This window comes from Agelaius phoeniceus, chromosome 17 (genome assembly GCF_051311805.1).
Source record: "Agelaius phoeniceus isolate bAgePho1 chromosome 17, bAgePho1.hap1, whole genome shotgun sequence".
In the NCBI taxonomy this organism is placed as follows: Eukaryota; Metazoa; Chordata; class Aves; order Passeriformes; family Icteridae; genus Agelaius; species Agelaius phoeniceus.
Genome location: NC_135281.1, coordinates 10,195,437 through 10,217,651, shown reverse-complemented (window position 1 = coordinate 10,217,651; position 22,215 = coordinate 10,195,437). Strand labels below are relative to the sequence as shown.

General features: G+C 48.2%; 1 protein-coding gene across 16 annotated transcripts in view; it reads right to left on the bottom strand.

Annotated features, from left to right (window-relative positions):
- Positions 1–22,215, bottom strand: part of KCNQ2 (potassium voltage-gated channel subfamily Q member 2) — a 74,931-nt gene that overhangs the window by 30,244 nt on the left and 22,472 nt on the right. For 10 of the 16 annotated variants that reach the window (XR_013184546.1, XM_054644391.2, XM_077187313.1 and 7 more), the window contains exons 2-11: positions 21,090–21,180; positions 20,134–20,260; positions 18,198–18,373; positions 17,214–17,339; positions 14,940–15,050; positions 13,964–14,059; positions 13,168–13,262; positions 9,792–9,821; positions 5,846–5,914; positions 3,977–4,006 (exon numbers count right to left, since the gene is read on the bottom strand). Coding sequence is in view for 15 of the 16 variants with exons in the window: in XM_054644391.2 (XP_054500366.1) it covers positions 3,977–4,006; positions 5,846–5,914; positions 9,792–9,821; positions 13,168–13,262; positions 13,964–14,059; positions 14,940–15,050; positions 17,214–17,339; positions 18,198–18,373; positions 20,134–20,260; positions 21,090–21,180 (951 nt within the window). In the remaining variant the exon portion in view is untranslated. The remainder of the gene's footprint in view (positions 1–3,976; positions 4,007–5,845; positions 5,915–9,791; positions 9,822–13,167; positions 13,263–13,963; positions 14,060–14,939; positions 15,051–17,213; positions 17,340–18,197; positions 18,374–20,133; positions 20,261–21,089; positions 21,181–22,215) is intronic. The other 6 variants (XM_077187320.1, XM_077187315.1, XM_054644395.2 and 3 more) reach the window with 2 other exon arrangements.

Sequence of the window (22,215 nt, the reverse complement as noted above, 5' to 3'; positions counted from 1 at the left end):
ATATACACACACTGAGAGAGAGAGATATACACACAGATAAACACACACGGTACAAGGAGCCAGCCCAGCATTCACCCAGTACACAGCCAAGGTCCTGCTGAGCTCACTGGGGTCAAGGACAAAGCACAGCTGAAAACAACCTTCCAAAGAGGTTCCTCTCATCACCTACAGCACTGAACTCATGCTGGACAAAGTAATCTGAGTTTTAGGTTCCCACTTCCCTGGAATCCTTCTGTTTCTTTTTCTCTGATATGAATGTGTTATTATGATCATTTGGTTCATTAATTTTTAGCTTCTCACCCAATTGTATTTTGGAAAATGCAAGAGGAAGAAATGTGGTTGTGGATGCCTTCAGATGTTTCTCAAACCATCTGTTAAAGAGCATCTGAAGCCCACATTTCATACAGAAGCCTCCATAGCCCTGGTGAACCATGTGTCTGTCTTTTTGACATTACAATCAAAGCAAAACAAACAGAAATGAGATGCCACAGCTAATTTTCAGCCTGATTAACAGAAGAGTAATCACCCCCCATTACCACTCTGATCTGCTGGCTTTCTGCAGCAGGAGGGGTGAGAAAAGCCCTAGCACAGAGCAGGCCCCCTTCCCTGGGGATAGGAGGGAGAGTGGATTTGTGTTTGGACCCTGCATGGCAGCAGTGGGGTCTCAAGGGTGGGATGGGCAGCACAGCCAGCCTGGGGAGGGGCAGGGGGCAGCGCTTGGCTGGGGCAGGGACACAACACTCAAAGTGATGGGCAACAGGAGGATCTGAAAGCATTTGTTTCTTTAAAGGGAGGAAAATAAAAAGTGGGGAAGGGGTACATGGCATGTAGAAAAAGGCCAGCATCTCTTCTGCTCATCACAGCCAAGGCTGCACCTCTGGGGGAGGTGAGGCCCCCAGGCGAGGCAGCACAGAGCGTTCCCAGCACTCAGATGGGGATGCAGACAAGCTCTTCATGGGAAAACAAAGCAGAAACCACAGAGAAAGGACATAACCTGTCTCTCAGATCAGCTGTCCCATTTTGTGCCAAGACTAAATCAAAAGCCACCCAAGAGGAATTCCAGGTGACCCTGAGCCTCTGCCACACTGACCCCATCACCTCCTCCTGTCCTCCCAGCCTGGGCTGCAGCTCTCCCAGTGCTGTGTGGGCAGAAATCAGCACGGCCACAGCAGCACTGGGGTCAGAGGGCAGGACCCCAGCAGCCACCCCTGTGCTCTGGCAGAAAGCTTGGGATGCTCCCTGACCTTGCAAGACAATGTTTATCCTGCACAGCATAATCCCATGTGCCATGCCAGCATCCCTTCTCTAAACTGAGATATAATAAGGTGAAAAATAGTGAAAAAGCTCTTTCTGTTCCATTTGCTGCAGGGGGTTTGAGTGTATCAGTTATGGAAAGAAGGATATAGGAAATCAGCCACTCCCTACACATCACTAAAACAGGAGGAAGATCCAGCTGCCTCCAGGTGTTAAGACTGTTTCCTTACAGCAATGGAAATGTAAAGTGGAAAATCCTTTCCCAGCTGAAGCAGTAAAAGTGTAGAGCTGGGGTCTGCTAAGAGAGACAATTCATCCCCAGGAGCTTCCTGAGTGAAGCATCACCAGCAAGTGGGTGATTAACTGTCAGGTGGGCAGAGAAACAGGATGAGTTCTCTTTTCTAAGGGCAGGATGACACACTGAGCATCACCGAGAGGCTGCTGGAAATTCGAGTGGGTGGAAGATTTGGGATGTGAATGTAAAAGACCCAGAAAATTTTTTTGGGGAAAATAGGCAATTTGGGCCCCCTTGAATGCAAAATTCCTTCCTGAGGGCTGAGGCATTATCAGATGGAAGGAAAAGGACAGTGGGGACAGGTAGAATTGGTATTGCCATAACAAATCAGAAGGAAGGAGCTTTGGTGCTGCCATGGCAGCAGAACTGAAGGATATGGAATAAACTTTAAAGCTCTGCACAGCAGCTGCAGACCCTCAGCTTCAGCCCTCCTTGGGCTGGGGTTTAGCAACAAAACCCATCAGTGTCACAAGAGACAGATGCACCACAGGAGCAGGAAACAGCACTTGGAAATGGCACTGATGAAGGACCTATAAATAGTAAAAACTACTCTGAAAAAGCACAGGGAAGGACTATTTTTACTTCTTTCTGTGACATAAGGTTGAGAAAGGAGAAAATGATCAGGGAAAAACCTGCAACCTCTACGAAGAAATATTGTACTCAACTTCAGGTGTCAAGTAAATAAATATGAACCCTGCAAGACAGGACTGAGATTAAAAATTAGAAATAAGGCTAGTGACTCAGAAATACAACTGTTCAGTCTGATTAGATTGCAGGGATGCTGGCTGGGGTAAGGGACTGTCAGACCTCAGATTTCCTTGGCTATGGCGCAGATGGGGCTGAACGGGGATTTTGTCTCATTGCACTGTAAGAAATGTGGATTTACCCTTTAATGCATCCAAAGTTTACTACTGGCTGAGGCAGGGCAGCAGAGCAGCCAGACCCTGGGATTAAATTCTGACCCTCCTGATGCCACAGGCAGGTGGCCAAGATTTCAGCCTTGGTCTGCTCCCAGAGAGCTGCTCCCAGGTAATGCTCCCTGCTTTAATAATGCTGGATGGAGGCTGCCTTCACTCAAGCTGCACTTAAGCAAAAAAAAAAAAAAAAAAAAACAAAAAACCAAAATCTGGATAGTTGAAACATGATCTTGGAGATTTGGGTTATTTGGCAGGAAAGTAGATGGAGTGCTACAAAGGTTCTGCTTGCATAGAAAAGCTCAAATGAATGACAGGGGGAAAAAAGGGGGTGGGGAGAGGGAGAAGGAAGGAAGGAAAGATAAAATTTTCCACCCTTTAGTCAGCAGTATATCTACCCAGATATCTTTGGTTGGCTTTTATGCCAAGGATAAATTAGCTTCTGGCCTCTTATAAGCTAAGAGGCATGGCAGAGAGGTACATCTGCAGAATGCCAGGCTCTAGCTGTACTTCTGAAAAATGTATTCATTGTTTACAAAATTTAGGCTGTAAGCTGTGTTTTGAGGAATGAGATGGAAGATCAGAAAGCCAAGCAGATGATCTCCGCTGATCATCAGTTTGTGTCTCATCAGCCAAGGAAAAAAAAAAAAATATATTCAGTTCCAGAACAATTCTTTAAAAGAACTGGAAAATACAGGACGAAAAAAAAATCCCAGAATTAAATACTTCTAAGTGGATGAAGAATGTCCTAAAAGTATCCCAAACCCCAGCCCTGCTGCTTTCCCTGGGAAGTTGTGAACAGAGAAAAGCTCTACCACAAGTGAGATTTACAGCTGCCCTTGGAAGGTGCTCGCCACGACCCAGAGCGCGCTCTGCACCGTGGGCTGGAGGCGTGGAGGGAAGATGGAGCAGGGGATGTGCCTCCTCCCCAGGGAGTGGGGAGGACCAAGGGTGTCTCTGCCATGCCAGCCTGTGCCGTGCCAGAGAGCCCTCCTGTGTCCCATGGAGAGCAGGTCCAGGCCGTGCCCTGCAGCGAGAGGAGCTCAGCAGGAGTTGCTAAGGCGGTGACGCAGCGATGGCTTCGTGTTCCCCACGTCACCTCTGCCCAGCACAGGTGACAGAGACACAGGCAAAGCCTCACCTGCCCTGGGCACACGTTGAGCCTGCATTATACCGAGTTACTCAGCTATAACCCCAGCAGCAAGATAAAATAAAGAAGTGTAAACCAAAGCCCTGCTGTCACCCCCGTGAGTGTCTGCCAGCTCTGCCTGTGCTGCCACCACTCTCCACACCCCCCAGCCTTGCTACCCTGCTCCAGCCCGAGGCAGACTGGAAAGAAGATATGATTTAAGGTCCAGCATACACGTAGATACATTGGACTGCACAGCACAGGAAAAGCACGGTAATACCTAGGAATGCTTCCCTCGATGGTGCCACGACATGGTACACACACTCACACACACAGAAATCTACAGGGAATGCATGGGGATGGCGTGTTGGCAGTGATACAGACCTTGGCGATGGTTCAGGCTGCTGCTCTTTCCTTTAAACAGAAGCAATAGTACATTAGCATGGTGTCAGGTGGCAAAAGATGTTGCTGCTTCACTGTTAAAACATAACGAAACGACAATACCAACAGTACAACTAAGTGGAAGTTGTGGACAGAAGAAAGGGAAAGGAGCACTTAATTCCTGGAGTTTCTGGCCTGGACAGAAGATCACTGGAGACTCACACAACCTCAGAGAAGACACATACAACGCACAGGGCTGAAGATTTCATCCCAACCCATCCTTGTGCCTACGCACCACTGAGACACCTGAGGGTTGTGTGATTTATGTGAGCACAGGAGGACTTCTGTGGGCTCAGAGAGCGGCCCCCTTCCTTTGGAAATGCACTGCCCTCATGTTTTGCACATGGGGAAGGGTTTGAATGGCTCCCATGACCTCGGTGCATTCGCTTTTCCTCCCTGGCCATTGGGACAGAGCTCATGTCAGATCTCCGAATGCACGGATTCATGCCAGGTGCTGGGATTGGACGTGGGTGGGAAGGAGCACAGACCCCTTCCCTGGCATCCTGACGCCTCAGGTGGGGTTTGTGCCTCCAGAGTCTTTGGCAGCTACTTTACCAAAGCAGTTGGCAAAGGCAGCATGGAGGGAGTGGGACACCACAGTCTGCAGTTTGCAGTTTGCAGTTTCGTATTGAGATCCAAAACTGGATTGCCCTGAAAAATCATTGAGGACAAAGTGAGCTGAATGCCTATGAAAGGGCAGCCAGGACACTGCAAGCCATGCTAAGGCCACACTGAAAAACACCCCTCACCTTCACTGAGCAGGCATTGTGGTGATATTTCCCTCCAGCAATGAGGAAAAGCTGCTCTGATTCACAACTCCTACACTGGGGAATGGTGTTTAGTGGCCCTGTCCCTGCAGCCCTGTCCCTGCAGCCCCCCAGAGAGGGAGCTGACAGTGTTTTCTCAGCAGATACAGCTCTGGCTAACACAGGTGTCCTCTGAGTGTGATGCTGCACCAGCCCTGGCCCTGCTGCTGCTGCTCAGCAGTGACCACTGAGACCTGCACAGAGCCCGACCCCTCTCCCTCAGCTAAAGGCAGCAGCCTGGAGACACTAACAAAAATCTCCTTCCCCCCACCTCTGCTTCTTGCTCAGAAAAGCTTGGAAGCCCAGCCTCAGTCACTAGCTCAAGTACTCACATGTTAAACTGTTCAGGCTGACCCAGGGGTGTATATTCTTTGTGGAGGCACACAGCCCAGGCCAGGCTCCATCCCACACCCCCCAGCTGGCCCTGATGCCCACTGGCACCTCTCCATCCCTCCCAGGGTCTGCACACTCCCCATTCACCAACAGGGCAGCCTGGAGTGCTCAGAAACCCCAGGAATTACCCCTCCCAAGCAGAGGGTGAAGGTGCAGGACTCCTGCCCTTCTGGGGGGTTCATGTAAACCCTTCCACAGCCAATTTATCAAAAATGTCTCACTGCTGCAACCTTGCCTGCTGTCACTGGAGGGAACAGAGAATGAATTAACACATCATGGGCCTGAGTGTCCTCTGAGTGTGGTGAGGAGCAGAAAGGTCAGAGGAAAACTGGGATCACTACCTCCATCAGCCCCTTTGAGAATATGGCTTTGAGTTGTCAGTCAAGCACCGTGACACTGCTCCAGAGCCAAGTTAGGCTGAAGGAATTCATGTAGAGCACGGGAGAGGGGCAGGGAGGAGGTCACTGAGTGACCCATGTGGGACCAGCTGTCAAACCTCTTTCATCTTCAAGGATGTCCATATGCAAAAGGCAGGAAGAAAAAAAGGAAAAAAAAAAAAAGAAAAATATTGCAAAGTGTGTGCGTTCCAAACTCTCTTAACTCTGCTGCTAACCTGAATGTCAGTCCTGACTTGCTCTTCAGGTTCCTCAGGAGCTCCAGCTGGTTCAGAGGAGGGATGAGTCTAGAGGGAGAAAACAACAGGCATTAATATCCAGACAGAGCTGATGCCAGAGCCTCCTGTCTCGGCAACTTCCCCTGCTGCCCCATCCTTTCAACCAGAACCAGCTTTGTGCCACCAACTGCAGCTGGGGGACAGCTCAGGAAGGATGGAGAGGGTTTGGCTGCTACTTCCAACAGTGTCCTGAGGCAGAGCAGTGGGGTAAGAGAGAGAAAGTGACAGCAAGAGAGAGAGAGAAACTTGTCTGCACCACTGGATTTTGAACCTCCCCAAAACCAAGCAGCTGCCAGGGTTCCTGGGCAGCCCGGTGGTGTTTTGGCAGAGCTGTGGTCTGGCAGGTTGGTGTTGCTGAATGGAGAGAAACTCCAGCTTTGGGGGGAAATACGAAAACTCAACCCTGCTGCTCTTGGGAATGACGGAAGGCATGGGAAGGAGAAGCAGAGAAAACAAGAACCTGGGACTGGGAGCATCCCAGGAGAAAAAGCAGTGTGCTCCAGAGTCAAGTTTAACAAATTCCCTACTCTCCATGTCAGGTTTTGCCCTAAAATGAGACAAAATCTTGTGTCACTGCCTTCCAGAAACCATAGGGATTCCTTCCCTTCTCAGTTCAAGAAAAAAAAAAAAAATAGAATCTGACAATGGGAATCCTGGTAAGAATTAAAAATCCAATCAACAAACATTCTGTGGCCTATCCTACTTTTGTGCTTAAAAGCCATGGAATTAGCTCCACATCCATTTTTGGGTTCTTCCCTGAGAACCTGGGAATAAATATAGCTTGGCCCATAAATATTTAATATTGATATTCCCAGCCAGGTTTTCAACCAAGAGAAACATAGGATGGAGGTGTCAAGGGGAGACTGTAAGGAATGAGGCTTCTATTAAAATAAAGGGAGAGATATTCATGCTCGCATTTTGTCAGTCATGATGAGACCAGTAGTTTCCCACTTTAACTAAAAAAAAAAAATCCAACTCAACTGGAAAAGCCTCTTCTCTGCAGGCACAAAACTTATCCTCAAAACCACAGTGGTTCAGCAGAGATTTTGTGTTCACAAGATTGAGGCAATCAGAAAATTTTCCAATTCTAAGTATGGAGAAAAGAATAAAAATAGGCCTGAAAAATTTTGGCTCAGCTCCTCAGTCGCTTCCATCCAGAGAAAAGCACATCCTGATCTGCTGAATTAATGATCCTCTTCATTCCAGGCATCAGGAAGAAGCTGACCTTGATGCAGTGGAGCTGTGCATGAGTGCTGGGCTGTCACCTCCCTTCAGCTGGGTTTGGAGATGCATTCCAGGTTGGCAGAGGTGGTGCATAAATCCAGCACAGGGTGTACTCAGCAGGTAATGAAGGGTGCACAGCTCTTCTTTGGTGAATTAATTCCCCAGGGAGGTCCATACCCAGCAGAACACAGGAAAATCACCCCATTTTCTCCAGCTGGGATTGCAAACCCCAGGCTCTCACTGGAGGAAGTCTCAGCTGAGGAGCTCACTAGCTCAAAAGACTGGAGGATTCGGGATTCCAAAAGGAATGACTTCTTTTGCATCAGCCCATGGTCTGCAGTGGCACCCACCTCTTGGCCCATCACAGATGCTTCCATGAGGAAGTACAGACACACAACAAACACAGAAATTCACCATTTCTGTGGTTGGTTCATGGGCCTGGTACACATGAGGTGGAAACAACCAGTATTTTAATGAAATAATTATTATTAAAAATGAATGAAAACATATACTTGACCTGAAATTTAATCTCAACTAAGTGCTCAGCCTAACCTGTCACTGCAAGAGCAGCTTGAGGAACAGCTACTGCACCACACCATTTCTCCAGAACCTTAAAAAAAAACCCAAAAAAAGGCAGAACTCTGCACAGCTCTTGAACTGAGCTTTGCTGTGGAATGCTGGGTGCACAGGGCACGGGGGGCACAGGTGCCAGGTGCAGGAGGAACCTCTGGCTGGGGCTCCTCACGTTTTCTCTCTCTCCTCCTGGTCCGGGTGTCACTGGTTAGCAAGGGAAGCACGTTCCGGTTAGGGGGGAGCTGGCTGAGGAGTCTGCACACCACGGGACACACACAGCTCATGCCACCCACCACAGCAACACCTGTGAGCTGCTGCAGGTCCCCCCAGCTGCCTCCACCACCCCTCCCAGTACAGCACAGGGAAAGGCCACGCTAACTCCAGGCGCCGGCTCCCGTATCCGCAGGGAAAGGAGGATCCGCTGTTCCTGGGAGCACAGAGAACTGTTCAAGCATCAGGGGGCAGGAGGGAGGTCATGCCTCGGGCCAGGACACCACCAGAACCCCACGACACGAGGAGGGCAGCAGCGCACGACACGGTGGGAGCTACACGGACACACCACGACACGCTCACGGGCGCCACGATGATTTTTTGGAACAGTCCCAGGACGAACAGTTAAGGAGATGGTGACAAGGAGAATGGTGCTGGAATGGGATGGGAATCTAAATGAGCCTCCCTGCAGTGCTGGAGTTTCTATGAGCAGCCAATTTGTGCCCTAACCATGACTTTATGTCTCCAACTGAAGCTATTTTTCATGACTGAGAACATTTGTGAAGCTTATAAAATACTTCATTACGACAAATGGAACAGAAGTGGCACATTCTTATTCCTCTGCCAGTAGTAAAAAAATGTCTGATTCTCAAAACAGGCTGTTGTTCAGCACAACAAGAAAATATATTCTTAATATTATACTTGCAGTTCATTGATGCAATTTGCTATAAATTAAGCACACAGAGCAGTAAGTGTGATTTACTAAGGCTGTAAAACTTGCATCTGTGAAAAGTGGAACTGGGTTTCGAAATCAGACACTAAATCACATCAGCTCTAGTGGCATTATGGCATCGAGGGAGGATTTAAACTGCTCTAAGAACAGAGCTTGTCCTGCAGTCTTGAAATGAAAGTCATTTATTCCCTATCTTAAAATATTAACTTGACTACACCTTCACATACCCATCTCATATAAAATACTCCCGTGATTTGCAAATCTACTCCTTTCTGCAGAACCTGAGATAATATTATTTATCATAAATCTTACACAGCCATATCCAGGACTTTGCATTTGGATTGATCCCAAAAGGTTAAGTCCCAGATTGAATAACTGTGGCTAATAACTGCTTAGCTCTAGGTGGGTCTTGGAACTAAAAACTGAAATGGAAAAGTCCTACTGAGATGAAGCATTCTTTCACCAAAAAATCAGATTGGATTACTCGAAAAAATGAATGATCATATCAGTTTAGCATCCCAGATCTTTCTCTTCTCCAGGTTTTACCCTCAAAAGCAGGCAGAGCTGCTCTGGAGGTTTTATTCTGTGCTACCACTGATGTGCCCTGTGGTGCCACCACACCAGCAAACTCAAAGCCAGGTGGGCACAACTCCTGCAGCTGAGAGCCAGATAAATGACAGAATGAAGGATGGGAGAAGAGGGCTGGAGAGAGGGAACACACGGGAGTGGGGGCAGAGGGCAATGGAAGATGAATGGGGATGTTTTCTTGTTAAGCATTGCATGGATCGGGGAAGGTTGGAAAGACCATCAAGAAATCATCCTTAACAAAGCAAGCTTATCAAGCACGCTCCCCTTCTCCTTCCTGACATCATCATTTTGGCAGTTTCCCAACACTTGTGTGTACCAATAGCTAAGATGTACATGGAGGTGCAGAGGTTAGTCTGTAGTAGCAGCAGGGCATGTCTGCTTTGGGCTTTCACTCATTCCTTGCGAAAAAACCTCATTGTCAAAGGTTTTTATCTCTTTTTGTTTGTTTGTTTTGTTGTTTTGGTTTTTTTTTAAATTCAAGGCTTTGCATGTTACAGTCCCAAATGAAGAACAAGGAGTGACATGACACACACTTTCCGAGTCACATGCACTTCATACCTGGAGGCACCATACGTTTGCGTTTGCGTGCTTTTCAAGTGTTTTCACCAAAGAAAACCAAAGGGGTGAGAGAAAGAAAAACAGGGGGGGAAGTTGGGGTGGAGGAGAGGGGGAAAGAAACAGAATAAAGAAAATTAGCATATGAACCAAGTGTGTCCCCAGGAGCAGATGCTGTGGCCAGGCTCACAGGTGGGCACAGGAGCATGGACTGAGCTGGCTCCTGCTGTGGCTGGCTCAGGAGCCATGGCACGCCCGTGTCACCCTCGGGGACACGCAGCTGGCACCTTGCTCTGAGAGCAAATGGGCACCGTGGGGCAGGGAAAGTGTGGGGGCCTCCCAGAGACCTTCCATGGACATCCTCAGCTCCACCAGTTGGGGACAGCCTGGGCAGGGCTGCTGAATGGGCAGGATGTGCCCGTGGGTTTGGTTGTTTTAGTGAAGGCAAATTTATGATAGCAGTTCAGAGAAGGACCTGCTCTCATGAGTGACAATAAGAGCAGATTTTTTTTTTTTCCCAATAAATCCAATGGCTGATGCAGAACAGGTTATTTATGATGTCTGGGTGCACTAACCCAAACCACACCTGCACACACAGAAGCCTTGTGCATATTTCAGAATTTGGTCCTGCCACATTTTTGATTTAAAGATGAAATCTGGGATTCTCTCAGAGGCCACCATATTTTCCCCCAGACAAATCTGAGTAGCTCTACTGCAGTGATTGGAGTGATGCTCTGGAGCCATGTGAGCTCCTCCAAGGCACTTGTAACAATTTTCTCATATCAAGCAGCCAAGCCTTTCCAGAGATGCTTGGGAAGAGAGATGAGCTAAAGGCACAGGCTCCTGCTATGAGGAATGAGCAGCTCAGTGTTGAGCAGAGAGGATGCCAAGGTAGTGGTGACTGCAGATCATCCCCGGGCACCAGAGAGGGGATTTTGTGTTCCTCTAGCCCACTTCCACACCACACTGTGCATTGCAGCCACATGTCAGCAGCCACAGCCTTAAGGGGCTGCTGGGCTTGATGTGCTGCTGTGGCTGCAGCAGCAGCAGCAGCAGCACTGGGCTGCCAGTGCCTGCCAGCTGGCCTGGGGAAGTGGGGAGGCAAGGAGAGATGGTCAGTGTGAGTGATGAAAGCTGCAGCCAGAACATACAGTTACTCCCTTTTTTTAAAAAAAAAAGAAAAATCCACGTAATTTATTTGACAGCATTCAAAATATAGTCAGAAGGAGTTCACTGGTTTTTGGTAAAACAATTTCATGGAGGGGTGAATCCATTGGTGCACCCACGGCTCACTCGCCCAGGTGATGTCCACTTGATCTGAGCACAAACAGGAGCTGGGATTTAAGGGAGAAGCTGACAGTCCAGAGAAATCCATTTCTAAGGAAGCCCAGGGGACACTGCTGTGTGGGGCAGAACAGCACCCACAGCAGCACCCACAGCAGCAGCCAGCAAAACTGCTACAACCCTGCTACAAATCTGTCCTGGCTTTTTACTCAAGATAAGCTGGCTCTCCAAACTACTTTTTTTCCCTCTTTCTCCTCCCCAGAGTTTCTATTTAGCCTTTTCTGGAGATCTTTAGCTCACACTTCTTCCTGCATATTAGCTCTGTGGAAATACAGGTTCTAACGAGGGGGTTGTGTAACAGGTAATCAAAAGGGTGTCACTGCATGTCTGGCTGCATGGTAAGTTCAGTATTTCAAAGAGCAGTAAAATCTGGCAAAGTCCACTGAAAACAAGCCCTGGGTGCCTGCATTTTGCAGTGGATTTTGGGCCAAGCTCCATCCTCATCCTCTCCAGTAGCTGATCCCAGGCAGTGCTGCAAAGGTACAGCCAGGAGGTCGGGTACTGGGAGGGAGAGTTTCAATGGGCGGGTTTAATGCTATTGGAAAACAGCTTTGTTCTGTTCTGTTGGGTTGTTGTTGTTGTTGTTTTGGGTTTTTTTTAGATAAAATCTTAAAGTTGGTTCATAAATTTCTAGGGAAAAAGCAACCAATCAGACACACACTGGGAATGAATCCAATGAGAACTTACTGACCACAACAATGGGACTTCCAACAGGTTTTTATGATGGGTTAAGAGGCTGGCTGCTGTGTATGAATTACAGGCTAAAGCTTACCCCAGGAAATACATCCAGGCTGTCTGCCTGAGGGCTAGAAGGCACCAGTAACACGGGAAATCAGGAAGGGATTATTCCTGCAGTGGCACAGCCCAGTGCTGGGCCACAGCCCTGCATGGGAGCAGGGAGATGGGGCACAGGGGGCCCCATCACACCCAACAAAACCCCACAGAGCTACAGGAACATCTAAGAAACATATCTAACCATTCTACAAACACAGAGAGTCATGGATAGGCTCTAAAAATACACCAGGAAGGGGCACATGGCCCTGCCCAGGATACAGGGAGGTGTGGGGTGAAAATGAGTAGAACATTTTGTATTTTAGCTTCTAAGGAAGCCACCAGGCCCAAAGGGAACATGAAGGATGCAGTGCTTCCCCATGTCCTGGAGGGCTGGGAGGCATGGCAGGGGACTCTGTCCCCAGCTCCATGAAGCTCCAAATCCCAGGAGGCTGTGAATTTCCACAGCACTGCTCTAACCTGTATGGTTTCACTTTAAAAACCTGCCTGGCTTTACTGCAGGTAGAGCAAGGCAGGTGGGTGCTGCTAAAACCCGCTGGTGCTCAGCAGCCTCATCCATCATTGTTCCAACGTCATTCCCTGCTTGTGTCAACTCCCTGGGATGGATAAATGAGATACAAGAAATGGGAAAACGCTCCCTGAATCCCGAGTTAGTTTTCCTCCTCTTAGAGATAAAAAAGGAAAAGAAATGAAAGGAGGACCCAGGGAAAATGCACCTGGGAGAGGGCCAGGCTGGTCAAGGGTGGGAGAGAAGTTTGCTGAAAGGCAGAAGGACCATTAGAGACCAGTTGGACCAGCAAGGAGAGCCTGAGAGGGCACAAGGAGCTGCAGGTAGGGTGAGGGTGGTGTTTACCTATGATCCAGGGCAGCTTGGAGGGAAGTCTTCACACCTGGGCACGGCAACTGTCACAACACAATGCAACTACCAGCAGGCGTGGAGAAATAAAGGTGAAAAGAAGAGCATGTACACACACAAAGACATGGGAAGAAAAAAGAAAACACAAAGCAACACGGAAATTAAAATCAAGTCAAAAAGAAAAACAATGAAAAAAATACAAAGCAAAAAAAAAACCTCCAAAAGCAAAAGCATATACCAGCCCTTAGGAGCTCAAAATCAACTTTTCAACCAAAAAAAAAAAATTAAATAAATAAGCAAAATTATATATTCAGATAACAAAAATAACTATGGAGACAGTGGCATCACGAGGAAGGCAGTGGAGGAGGAAGCTGGAGGAGGAGGTACCTGTACATGGGGACGGTGACGGTGCGTTCGTAGTACTGCCAGGTGGAGTGCAGGTCTGTCCGGGACAGGTTGGTGGCATAAAATCTCCAAGCCGCCTGTGCAGGAGAAAAACCAGTGGGATTGTGCCCCCAGGCATGGCCAGAACCACCCCTGGGTTTATAAACCTCAACCAAGATCCAGTCCTATGGGATGGATCCAGCATTTTGCTTTCTCCTTGATTTGGTAAGGGACAAACGTGGGGTGGTGCCCTGACACTCCTGACCATGTGTGTCCAGTTAAAAATGCTGCAGGTCCCAGGCATTCACTGCCAGGCCGTGGTAAGGATGGGTGTTGTTGCCCATTAAGAAGTGAAAAATATGGAGAGAGAGGAGCAGGGGAATGTAAAATGACTAATTTCAATTCTCCAAGACGTACAACAAGGCAAGCCTTCTGCACGGACATCTGTTCTTGTGAAGAAAACGCTCCCAACTGTACCTTTATATCAGGATAAATATTCTCTTTGGGGAGAAAAAAGGGTGAAAACAGACTGTCCTAATGCATTTGTCTTGCTGAGCTGGCTGCTTGCTGAATTCTATCCCTTTTCTCTCTAGATTCCCTACCACATATGCTGTTTTCCCATAGCTGATTTCCTGGCATTTATTCCCAGACCAAACCAGTCACCAGCTGCTGTCTCGCACCTTACACACACAGCCCCATTTGTCTCCTCCCCAGCTTCTAAAAGTCTATGAAGCCCCCTAAAACCAGGATGGTTGACACATCTATGGTCATCACAAGGCTCCTTGGATGTGACCCTCACCTGGATCAGGCCCGCTGCTGGGTTTCGCCTCTTCTCAAAGTGTTTTTGTCGATGCTGCTCTTGAACCTTCAGAGCAAATCCTGAACCCAAGATGCCCTGGGGAAGAGAACAAAATTTGTCACTAGCACTGGTTTAGTTAAGCTTCCACTTAAAAATTGTGGCTAGCTTTCCCTCCAAAGGTTTGTTCCTGGCTTATTTTTGATTCAAGCATAGAAGAAGGAGGGAGCCTCCATTCTGGTAGTCATGGCATACACTCTCCAAGGGGCAGCAGACTTTGCTGGCACTCACTGGAATTGCAAGTTTTCCCAAACTACCTCCAGTCAACTGATAAAATACAAAAGAACCCCAGCATGCTGGCTTTCAGCAGATTACCCCCACAGGAATCCTGATCCTGCAACACATTGAAATGCACTGCCAAAGGGACAGGGGGAATTTGCTGAAATGGTGTAATCACAGAATAACAGACTGGTTTAGGTTGGAAGGGACCTTAAAGCTCACCTCATTCCAACCCCCTGCCGTGGACAGGGACACCTTCCACTAGGTCAGGTTACTCCAAGCCCCATCCAGCCTGGCCTTGATGGGGCAGCCACAGCTTCTCTGGGCAACCTGTGCCAGTGTCTCACCACTCTCACAGGAAAGTATTTCTTCCTAATATCCAATCTAAACCTACCCTCTTTCATCTTAAAGCCATTAATTACCCCAAGGAACAGCCTTCTGGGGAAAAATAAAGTTTTTTATTGCTTCCATAAATATTTGTGCAGAGCCAAATCTAGAGCTCCCATCCTATTTGCTCGTGCACACAATTCCCAAGTTGTGGATATTCAAACAGGCTTTCCATTTTTCTCCCTAATTTTCTGACTCAAAAGCCACAGAGCATTACAGTCAGGAAGTCTGAGTGCATGACATTGTAGCTGTTAGAGTACCACCAGCTCCAGGGGCTGGGGACAAGGCCCAGGTGAGCTCAGCACCCACTTACAGCAGGAAGGGCGAAGAAGGAGACGCCGATGAGTGTGAAGGTCGCCGCCAGCAGCCGCCCATTCCAGGTCTGTGGATACTTGTCCCCGTAGCCAATGGTGGTGAGAGTGATCTGCAGGGAGGAGATCAGTGCCCAACCCTTGGTCAGACAGCCTTAAAACTGAAACAACACAGCCAAAACTCCCACAACAGCCGAGTGGCACATGGAGGAGCTGGGTCACTGCTTGCCCCGAGCAGTGCGAGGCACGGTGAAGCTTGGGGAGCTGGGGCACCAGCAGGGATGGGCAGCTCCACGGGATGCAGAGACACCCTGACACCCCCCCTGCTCACGTGCTGGTTCCACACCAGTTGGGAGCGTTTTGGTGCCTTTTGCTGTCACAGAGAGAGCTGCCATCTGGTGCAGAGGCTGGCGGCAGCTCGGAACCTCCCCCAGGAGGGGTTGTGCCTTCGGCAGGGGAAGCGAACCAGCTCTGTTCCCCCAAACTCCCTCTCAGCAGCTCAGGAAAGCTATTGGCATGCACAAAGATCTGCTGCTGTTTATTCCCAACCTTCCCAGCAGTGCCCATCAGCTGGTCTCCACTCCCCTATTTAACAACAGCCTGTTAGGCTGAGAGGATGAATTACGGCTCCTTCACACCACCTCATTTAGAGATGGGCTTTGTGCTATTGCAATGCACCAGGAGAGAGCTGGCAAGCTGCTGTCTGTATTTTAGGGAAGGACCTGAGAGATTTGTTGGAGACAGAGCCCCCTGAATTTCAGACTGCAGGGGAAGACACTTTTTCCCACTTCAGTCCATGGACATCACCAGTGGGAAATACTGGCTATTCCCCCAAGGCTTCCAAGAGGATTTGGAGAGCCTGGGCTGGCAGGAAAGGCAGAGAGGGATGGCCTGATTAGAAACATCTTTGAGACTTCTCTTCCCAAAGGCTGTCCCTGTCACACATGGACAGTGCTGGCCCCAGGGATGGGAGCTAACATCATGCTGATGTGACATTGGAAACATGCATTCCATTTAGAGTAAAAAATCACTTTTACACAAATGGAAGTAGGATCCCAAAGCGCCTTTTAATTGGGTCCACTAAAAGCCTTATCAATTAGATGCTATTTTGACCAAGCGGTTAAAAAATGCATCAATGTGGCTAATCCTTACTGAAACGCAGAGTCGGAGCAAGGCTCTCTCCATAATCACTGCAAAGCTGGTTTGCAATATTTTTGTAATTTCTACAGACAACAGGAAGTGTTGGATACACTAAGATTAACCAAGGGATGAGCTTCTGAACCAGAAATTTGGTTTGTCCCATCTTTCAACATCTGCCCATATTGGATCCATGAGCTGGACTCTGACAAAAACTGTTTATTTTAATGAAGCTCAATTTTTATTCTGAACTTCTCAGTGGCAAAACAGTCTCAGAAGCAGAAGGGATAAATCTGCCCATGGTTCTCCCCAGACTGAGCTCTAATCTGGGCTGTCACTTTTCCTTCATTGTTTATTTTCTCGTTATGTCAAATTGGGCTTTGTTTTTATTTTTCTGTCCTAACTAAGGGGCTTGAAAAGCAATTTACTGCCTCTTTCCCTTTGTTGGAATGGAGGAGCTGCTTGATCAGCCGATTCCTCCCCAAGCCTGTTATTGGGATTTGATCAGATCGGGGATTTTCATTACATGCTTTGTAATCAAGGCCAAACTAGTGATGGAGCAGAAGAACAATAACGCAAGAAGATTAGAATGTCATTAATTCTCTCTTTGTTAATCGGGTAATCCAATAAGTCACGTGCACACACACAGGCACAGCAAATCACAAGTACTGCCCTTTCAGCAGAAATGTGACGGGGAATGCTTGCCCCACTGGAGCCTTTCTGCTACTTAGGCCCTATTAATTTTATGAAATTTATTCCAGCATATTCAACAGTGCCTTGCCCAAGTGCAATTTAAATAATTAAAGGGCAGCAATAGTTGTCAAAACAATGATCAAAGCACCCCATGGTGTGGGATCTCTCTCTGACCTGCCTCTGTCACAACAGAGCTCAATCCCATGACAGGGAGTGCACCAGTTCTCAGTTCCCCTGCAGCTCCAGCCAGTTCAGAAATGTGATCCCACAACAATTTCTGTGAGGTTTATGTAAGAAAAAGGGCTAAATGGAATAGCCTGAGGCCATTTAATAAAAATGTTAACTAAGCACCCTCTAAGTCGATACCTCACGTAAGTGATAGAAGATGGAGGGTTAATGGACATTTTATTTTAATAACCAGCAGCTGCTCTATGGAAATTACTTACCAGACCCCACCAGAGTGCATCTGCGTATGTATCAAAGTGCTCATTTTCTCCCTTCTCGGCCAAGTACACCAGGAAAGAGGCCAGGATGAGGCACAGGAAGCCAATATACCAGGCAGTAATCAGCTCCTGTGAGATCATTAAAAGAAAGAAGAGAATAATTGCAGTCCTGGTGCGCATCTCCAAACCCTGAGTTTCTTGCTTGCTGCTGGATCTGAACTTTCCCTGCACTTGTTTAGTGTTTGGGGTTTTGGCTGGAGATCAGTGATGGCACTTTCTGTGATGGGACCATGGCTCTGCCCGGTCTGAAGATCAAATCAACCAAACACACACAGCAAATGGAGAATTGAGTGTTAAGAGCTCCATTATTGCAAGAACTGGAACTGAGACTTTAAAAACTCTGATAACTCCCCAGTTCACACAAGGAAGTGGAGTTGGAACCCCCAGATCTCTGGAGATTCTACTTAGGGCAGGTCTGATCCACTAAACGAGGAGCTGTAAAGTTGGGGTCTGGATGGACTATTCCCCAAATTTTAATTCAGAATTCACAGGAGTGATTGTTTTTTGATTAGGTTAGTGCAAGGGTGAACAAAGGAGACACAAAAATTTCCTGTGATTTTTACACAGTGCTGGAGAAGCTGACTAAGCTTCTCTGGGGAAAAGAAAGTGAAGGAAGCAGGAGAAGTGTTAAAATCATAAATAAAGCATCAGGAAGCAAAAAACTAACAACAACCTCTTCCCAAACTGATGCCCTTACACCAGGGATTGGTTCCATGACTGGAATCTCTCTCTCCCTTCCCTCCTTGACTGGTGGAGCACTCCATCAAACCTTGTGTCTCTGCCTGTGTCACTCCCCTGTGTCCCTACAGTGTCCTTCCAACTCCCCAGGCCTGGAAGAGCTTTGGGATGGAGAGCTGAACCAAAGCAGTGTCCGTGGCGGGGAGAACACAAAGAGCAGCTCCACGTCCCTGCCTGGCCCTTGCTCACCTTGCTGTGTGCGTAGACCACGGAGCCCAGGAGCTTCCAGGTGCCGCCGCGCCGGTCCATGCGGATCATGCGCAGGATCTGCAGGAACCTCAGACTCCTGAGGGCCGAGGTGGCAAAGACATTGCCCTGGGAGCCCGCTGCCAGCACGGCGATGGATGCAATCAGCACCATGATGTCTGTGGGAACACAGGCCACGGAAAGCTGAGGAAGCACTGCCAGATCAGAAAACAGGCAACCCCGCGAGGAAGGGAGGAATGATGAGGAGGACTCCATGAAATCAGAAGGTTAATTAATTACTTTATTGTACTAGATTATTCTATACTATATTACACTATATTACACTACATCTAAACTGAAAGTGCACAAGCACTCAACTGAACAAAATCTCGTGACTGTCTGCTGGCCAACAGTCTGGACACGTGCTTGGTTCTGATAGACCAAGGAAACAAAACACCATCACTTTGGGCAAACAATCTCCATATTGCATTCTACTTTGGCACAGCACAGGAGCAGGGAACAATAATGAGGAGGACTCCATGACATCAGAAGGCTAATTAATTATTTTATTATACTGTATTATTCTATGCTATATTACACTACATCTAAACTGAAACTGCAGAAACACCCAACTGAACAAAATCTCGTAATTGTCTCCTGACCAATAGTCTGGACACACAGCCTGATAGGCCAAGGAAACAAAACACCATCACTTTGGGCAAACAATCTCCACATTGCATTCTACTTTGGCACCACACAGGATCAGCCAATGAGATAAGAATTGTTTTGATCATTCTCTTCTCTGCTTCTCTCACTGCTTCTCTCAGGTTCAGAGAATGTGAATTCCACACTGCCAGATCAATACCAAAGGGAAAGGTGTTGCCACTGCCTTGGGCTGTGTGTGACAGGGGTCCCCTACACTTGTGTCCCCTGCTGAAAGGACACAGCACTAATCTGAAACTGGATGAAAGCAGCCACTGCACACCTTGTGGGAACATCCTGGTTTCCTTCTCCATGGTCATCATTCCCATAGAAAATGGGTCAAATGCTGCAAATGGATTTTGATCTGATTCAGTGTTAACATTGGATTAAATCCTTGCCAAAGGCTCCTTCTTTTATTAGCCATAGCTGCCTGTCACACAGAGCAGGGAATTCCCCCATCTGAACTGGGAATGAAAATCCATACATCCTCCATAGTAATCCTAAGGTGCTTAAGGACAAAGTCCAAGAAATTGGTCAAGAAAAAAGTCTTCCTCAATACATATCAAAGACCCCATAAACTTCCCTCTTCTCTGATTTGCTACACAAATTTTATAGGAGTGTTTTTCTGTGGAATAAACTGAAATCCTGCAGATGACCATTGCCAGCTCCCAAAGGCAGCCTCCGTAGTGAAGGGCACGGCCAGTCTGTCCATTTCTAATCCCAGAAAATATCACTGCTGTGCCCAGATGGCCCCTTTCACAGGAGACTCGCTGAGTGCTTTACAAACAATAATTAATTAAGTCTCACAGCTCCCTTGTGAGGCAGCTCATCAGCACCAGGGAAGGCAAAGCGAGACACGGAGTCTCAATGACTTGGGAACAATTTGGTGTGAAGGTTGGACACAGGATTGTAGGATTCCAGTTCCTGTGCTCAGCTTCTCCTGGCTAAACCCTGCTTCTGTGGCTGTGGCCAGCTGTCAGTGACACTTGAGGCATGCAGGGCACTGGGATGGCTCCCAGGCCAGCAGACAACAGGGAGAGCCCTGTGACAAATAACAAAAAGCATTGCCATGGATTAGGACTCCTGCCTTTGGGGTTTTTTCCCTTTCTCAAGGTGACCATAAGGCAGCTGAAATTTAACCCCCAAAACACATGCAAGACACTGGAGCACCATGCAAGCCAGTGCTTGGAATGTCCACCCTGGGCTGGGGAATCTCAAGCAGGGGCTCAGCTCTTACCAATGACACAGAAAGGCTTGCGGGCAAATTTCAAGCGTCCCCTCCAGCCCCGGTAGCGGCAGCAGCAGCCGGCGGCCCAGATCCGCACAAAGTACTCCACCCCAAACACCACGATGGTGACAATTTCCTGCAAGCAGGACAGTGACATTAGCGGGGGGGAAAGGATGGTGGAGAGCACGTTCTAGAATCCAGGACAAACCCACGGCCTCGGAAAACACAGCACTGAGCAGTCTGCGCCGCTCGACAGAGAGCCCAGGCTGGAGAGATCACCAGATCTCTGCTTCTGTGCCTTCCCTCCCCCTCCCCAGCGTGGTGAGAGGTGCTGCACGTTGTAGTCATGAACTGGAGTTTTACACCTCCTCACATTGTGCCTGCTCCCCCATCACAGGACTGATGAACACCTCGTTGTCTCCCTACCACCAATCTCCAGGACTCAACTCAGTTAATGCAGAGGGAAGAGATGGGGATCACTGAACCTAATCCTAGGGGAGGACAAAAGGGGATTTCAGCTTTTTCCCTAGAAAACTGTCTGGTTGCCTGTGTGCTGGGAGATCTAGTGCAGGCATGCTGTAGATCCTCCATCCCTTGGTGTCACACAAGCTCTTTTCATCTCTTTCCATCTCCACCTGAATATCCTGTGCATGCTCCCTTCCCTCTGAGATCTGGTCTCACCTTTCTCATGTGTCAAACCCAGTGAAGCCCTCATTAGTCTGGATCACCTTTTGATTTGATGTAGGGCAGAAATAGGGAAGAGGAAAACAGATAAAAGGAGAGGAAACAGGTGAATCCAGCAACCCCGGACTTTTAAATTTTTTTTTTCCCATTTCTGACCCACAGGCCCAAGTGGTCCTCTTCTCACAAGGGACAGTTTAAATTCTTGCCTGAAACACCTCCAGTCTCAGGAGTTTTTGTGGTTTTGACCTTATTTAAGTACCTCACTGTCAGCCCCCACTTACCAGGATGTAAAGAGCCCCTTCTGAGCTGTTCTGGTACTCATCAATGGTGGAAAAGACAGACAGCACCAGGCAGGAGAAGACTAGTAGAAAACTAAAGAACACAAAAAGGGAGAGAGAGAGAAGGTCAGTCTTAATGGCAGTAAATTTTCATATTCATCCAATGAACTCAGAGAGCAATTTTGAATATATTTCTCTCTGACTTTTTACTGCACAGCTGCTACATCACCATGTAAAAAGGGTAAGTCAAGCCCAGTTTTGCTAACTCGAAGGGTTATTTGTGGATGGACCCACTGGAATATCCCCAGTTTGGCCAGTGCCAGTCCAGTTCCCCTTCCAGCTGGCTGCTCTGATCACTTCTGACATTTTTGTCCCCAAGAAAGTGTCAGCTCTTTCAGCAACACACATCCAAAAGCACCCAAATGAGCAGGGACATTTCTAACTGGGATCAGAGGGGAGCAGACTGGCTGAGGACCAGGAGCATGGCCTGAGAGCATGGGCTCTACTTATGCATTTACATCCACAAAAACTCTCACAGAAGTGGTGCTGCAATTCTTGCCAGAGTAGGACATTTTTGGGTGGATTTAGTGTTCCTTTCTCAGGCAGGTACTCCACATTAACTCTCTGCTGGAGTTAGAAAGAAAGACTGGTGATTTTTTGGGTTTGCTGAGCATCACTGGGAGGTGGGTGGTTGTTACTCTGCTCTTCTCTGGCCAGACATGGGACAGAAGAGCAGTTTGATCCAGCCCAAGGGAATGTGATTTTGGTGCTGTTGGCACTGGGGAGGGAGCTGGGCTGCTCTCTGTCCCCAAAAGCTGTGGAGATACAGCCTTGGCATCATCTCTCTCAGTGTCTAATTTACCACAGAACCAGGGAGATGCTCAAACCCCAGCTCTGACAGCTCCATCCCAAGAGCAGCCTGGGCAGAGCCACCCCAGGCTGTCACTCACTGCCTGCCCCCACCAAGGCTGCCCAGTGCTGATGCAATTGAAAGGGCACAGGATGAGTGACAGGAGCTCGGCTCTCTCCTGACACTCAGCGCCTGAATCCGCAGCTGCTGAGGTGTCCTGGCATCTGCTCAAGGATGGAGGCTGCCACCCCTGCCCACTACTGGCTCCAACAAAAGCAG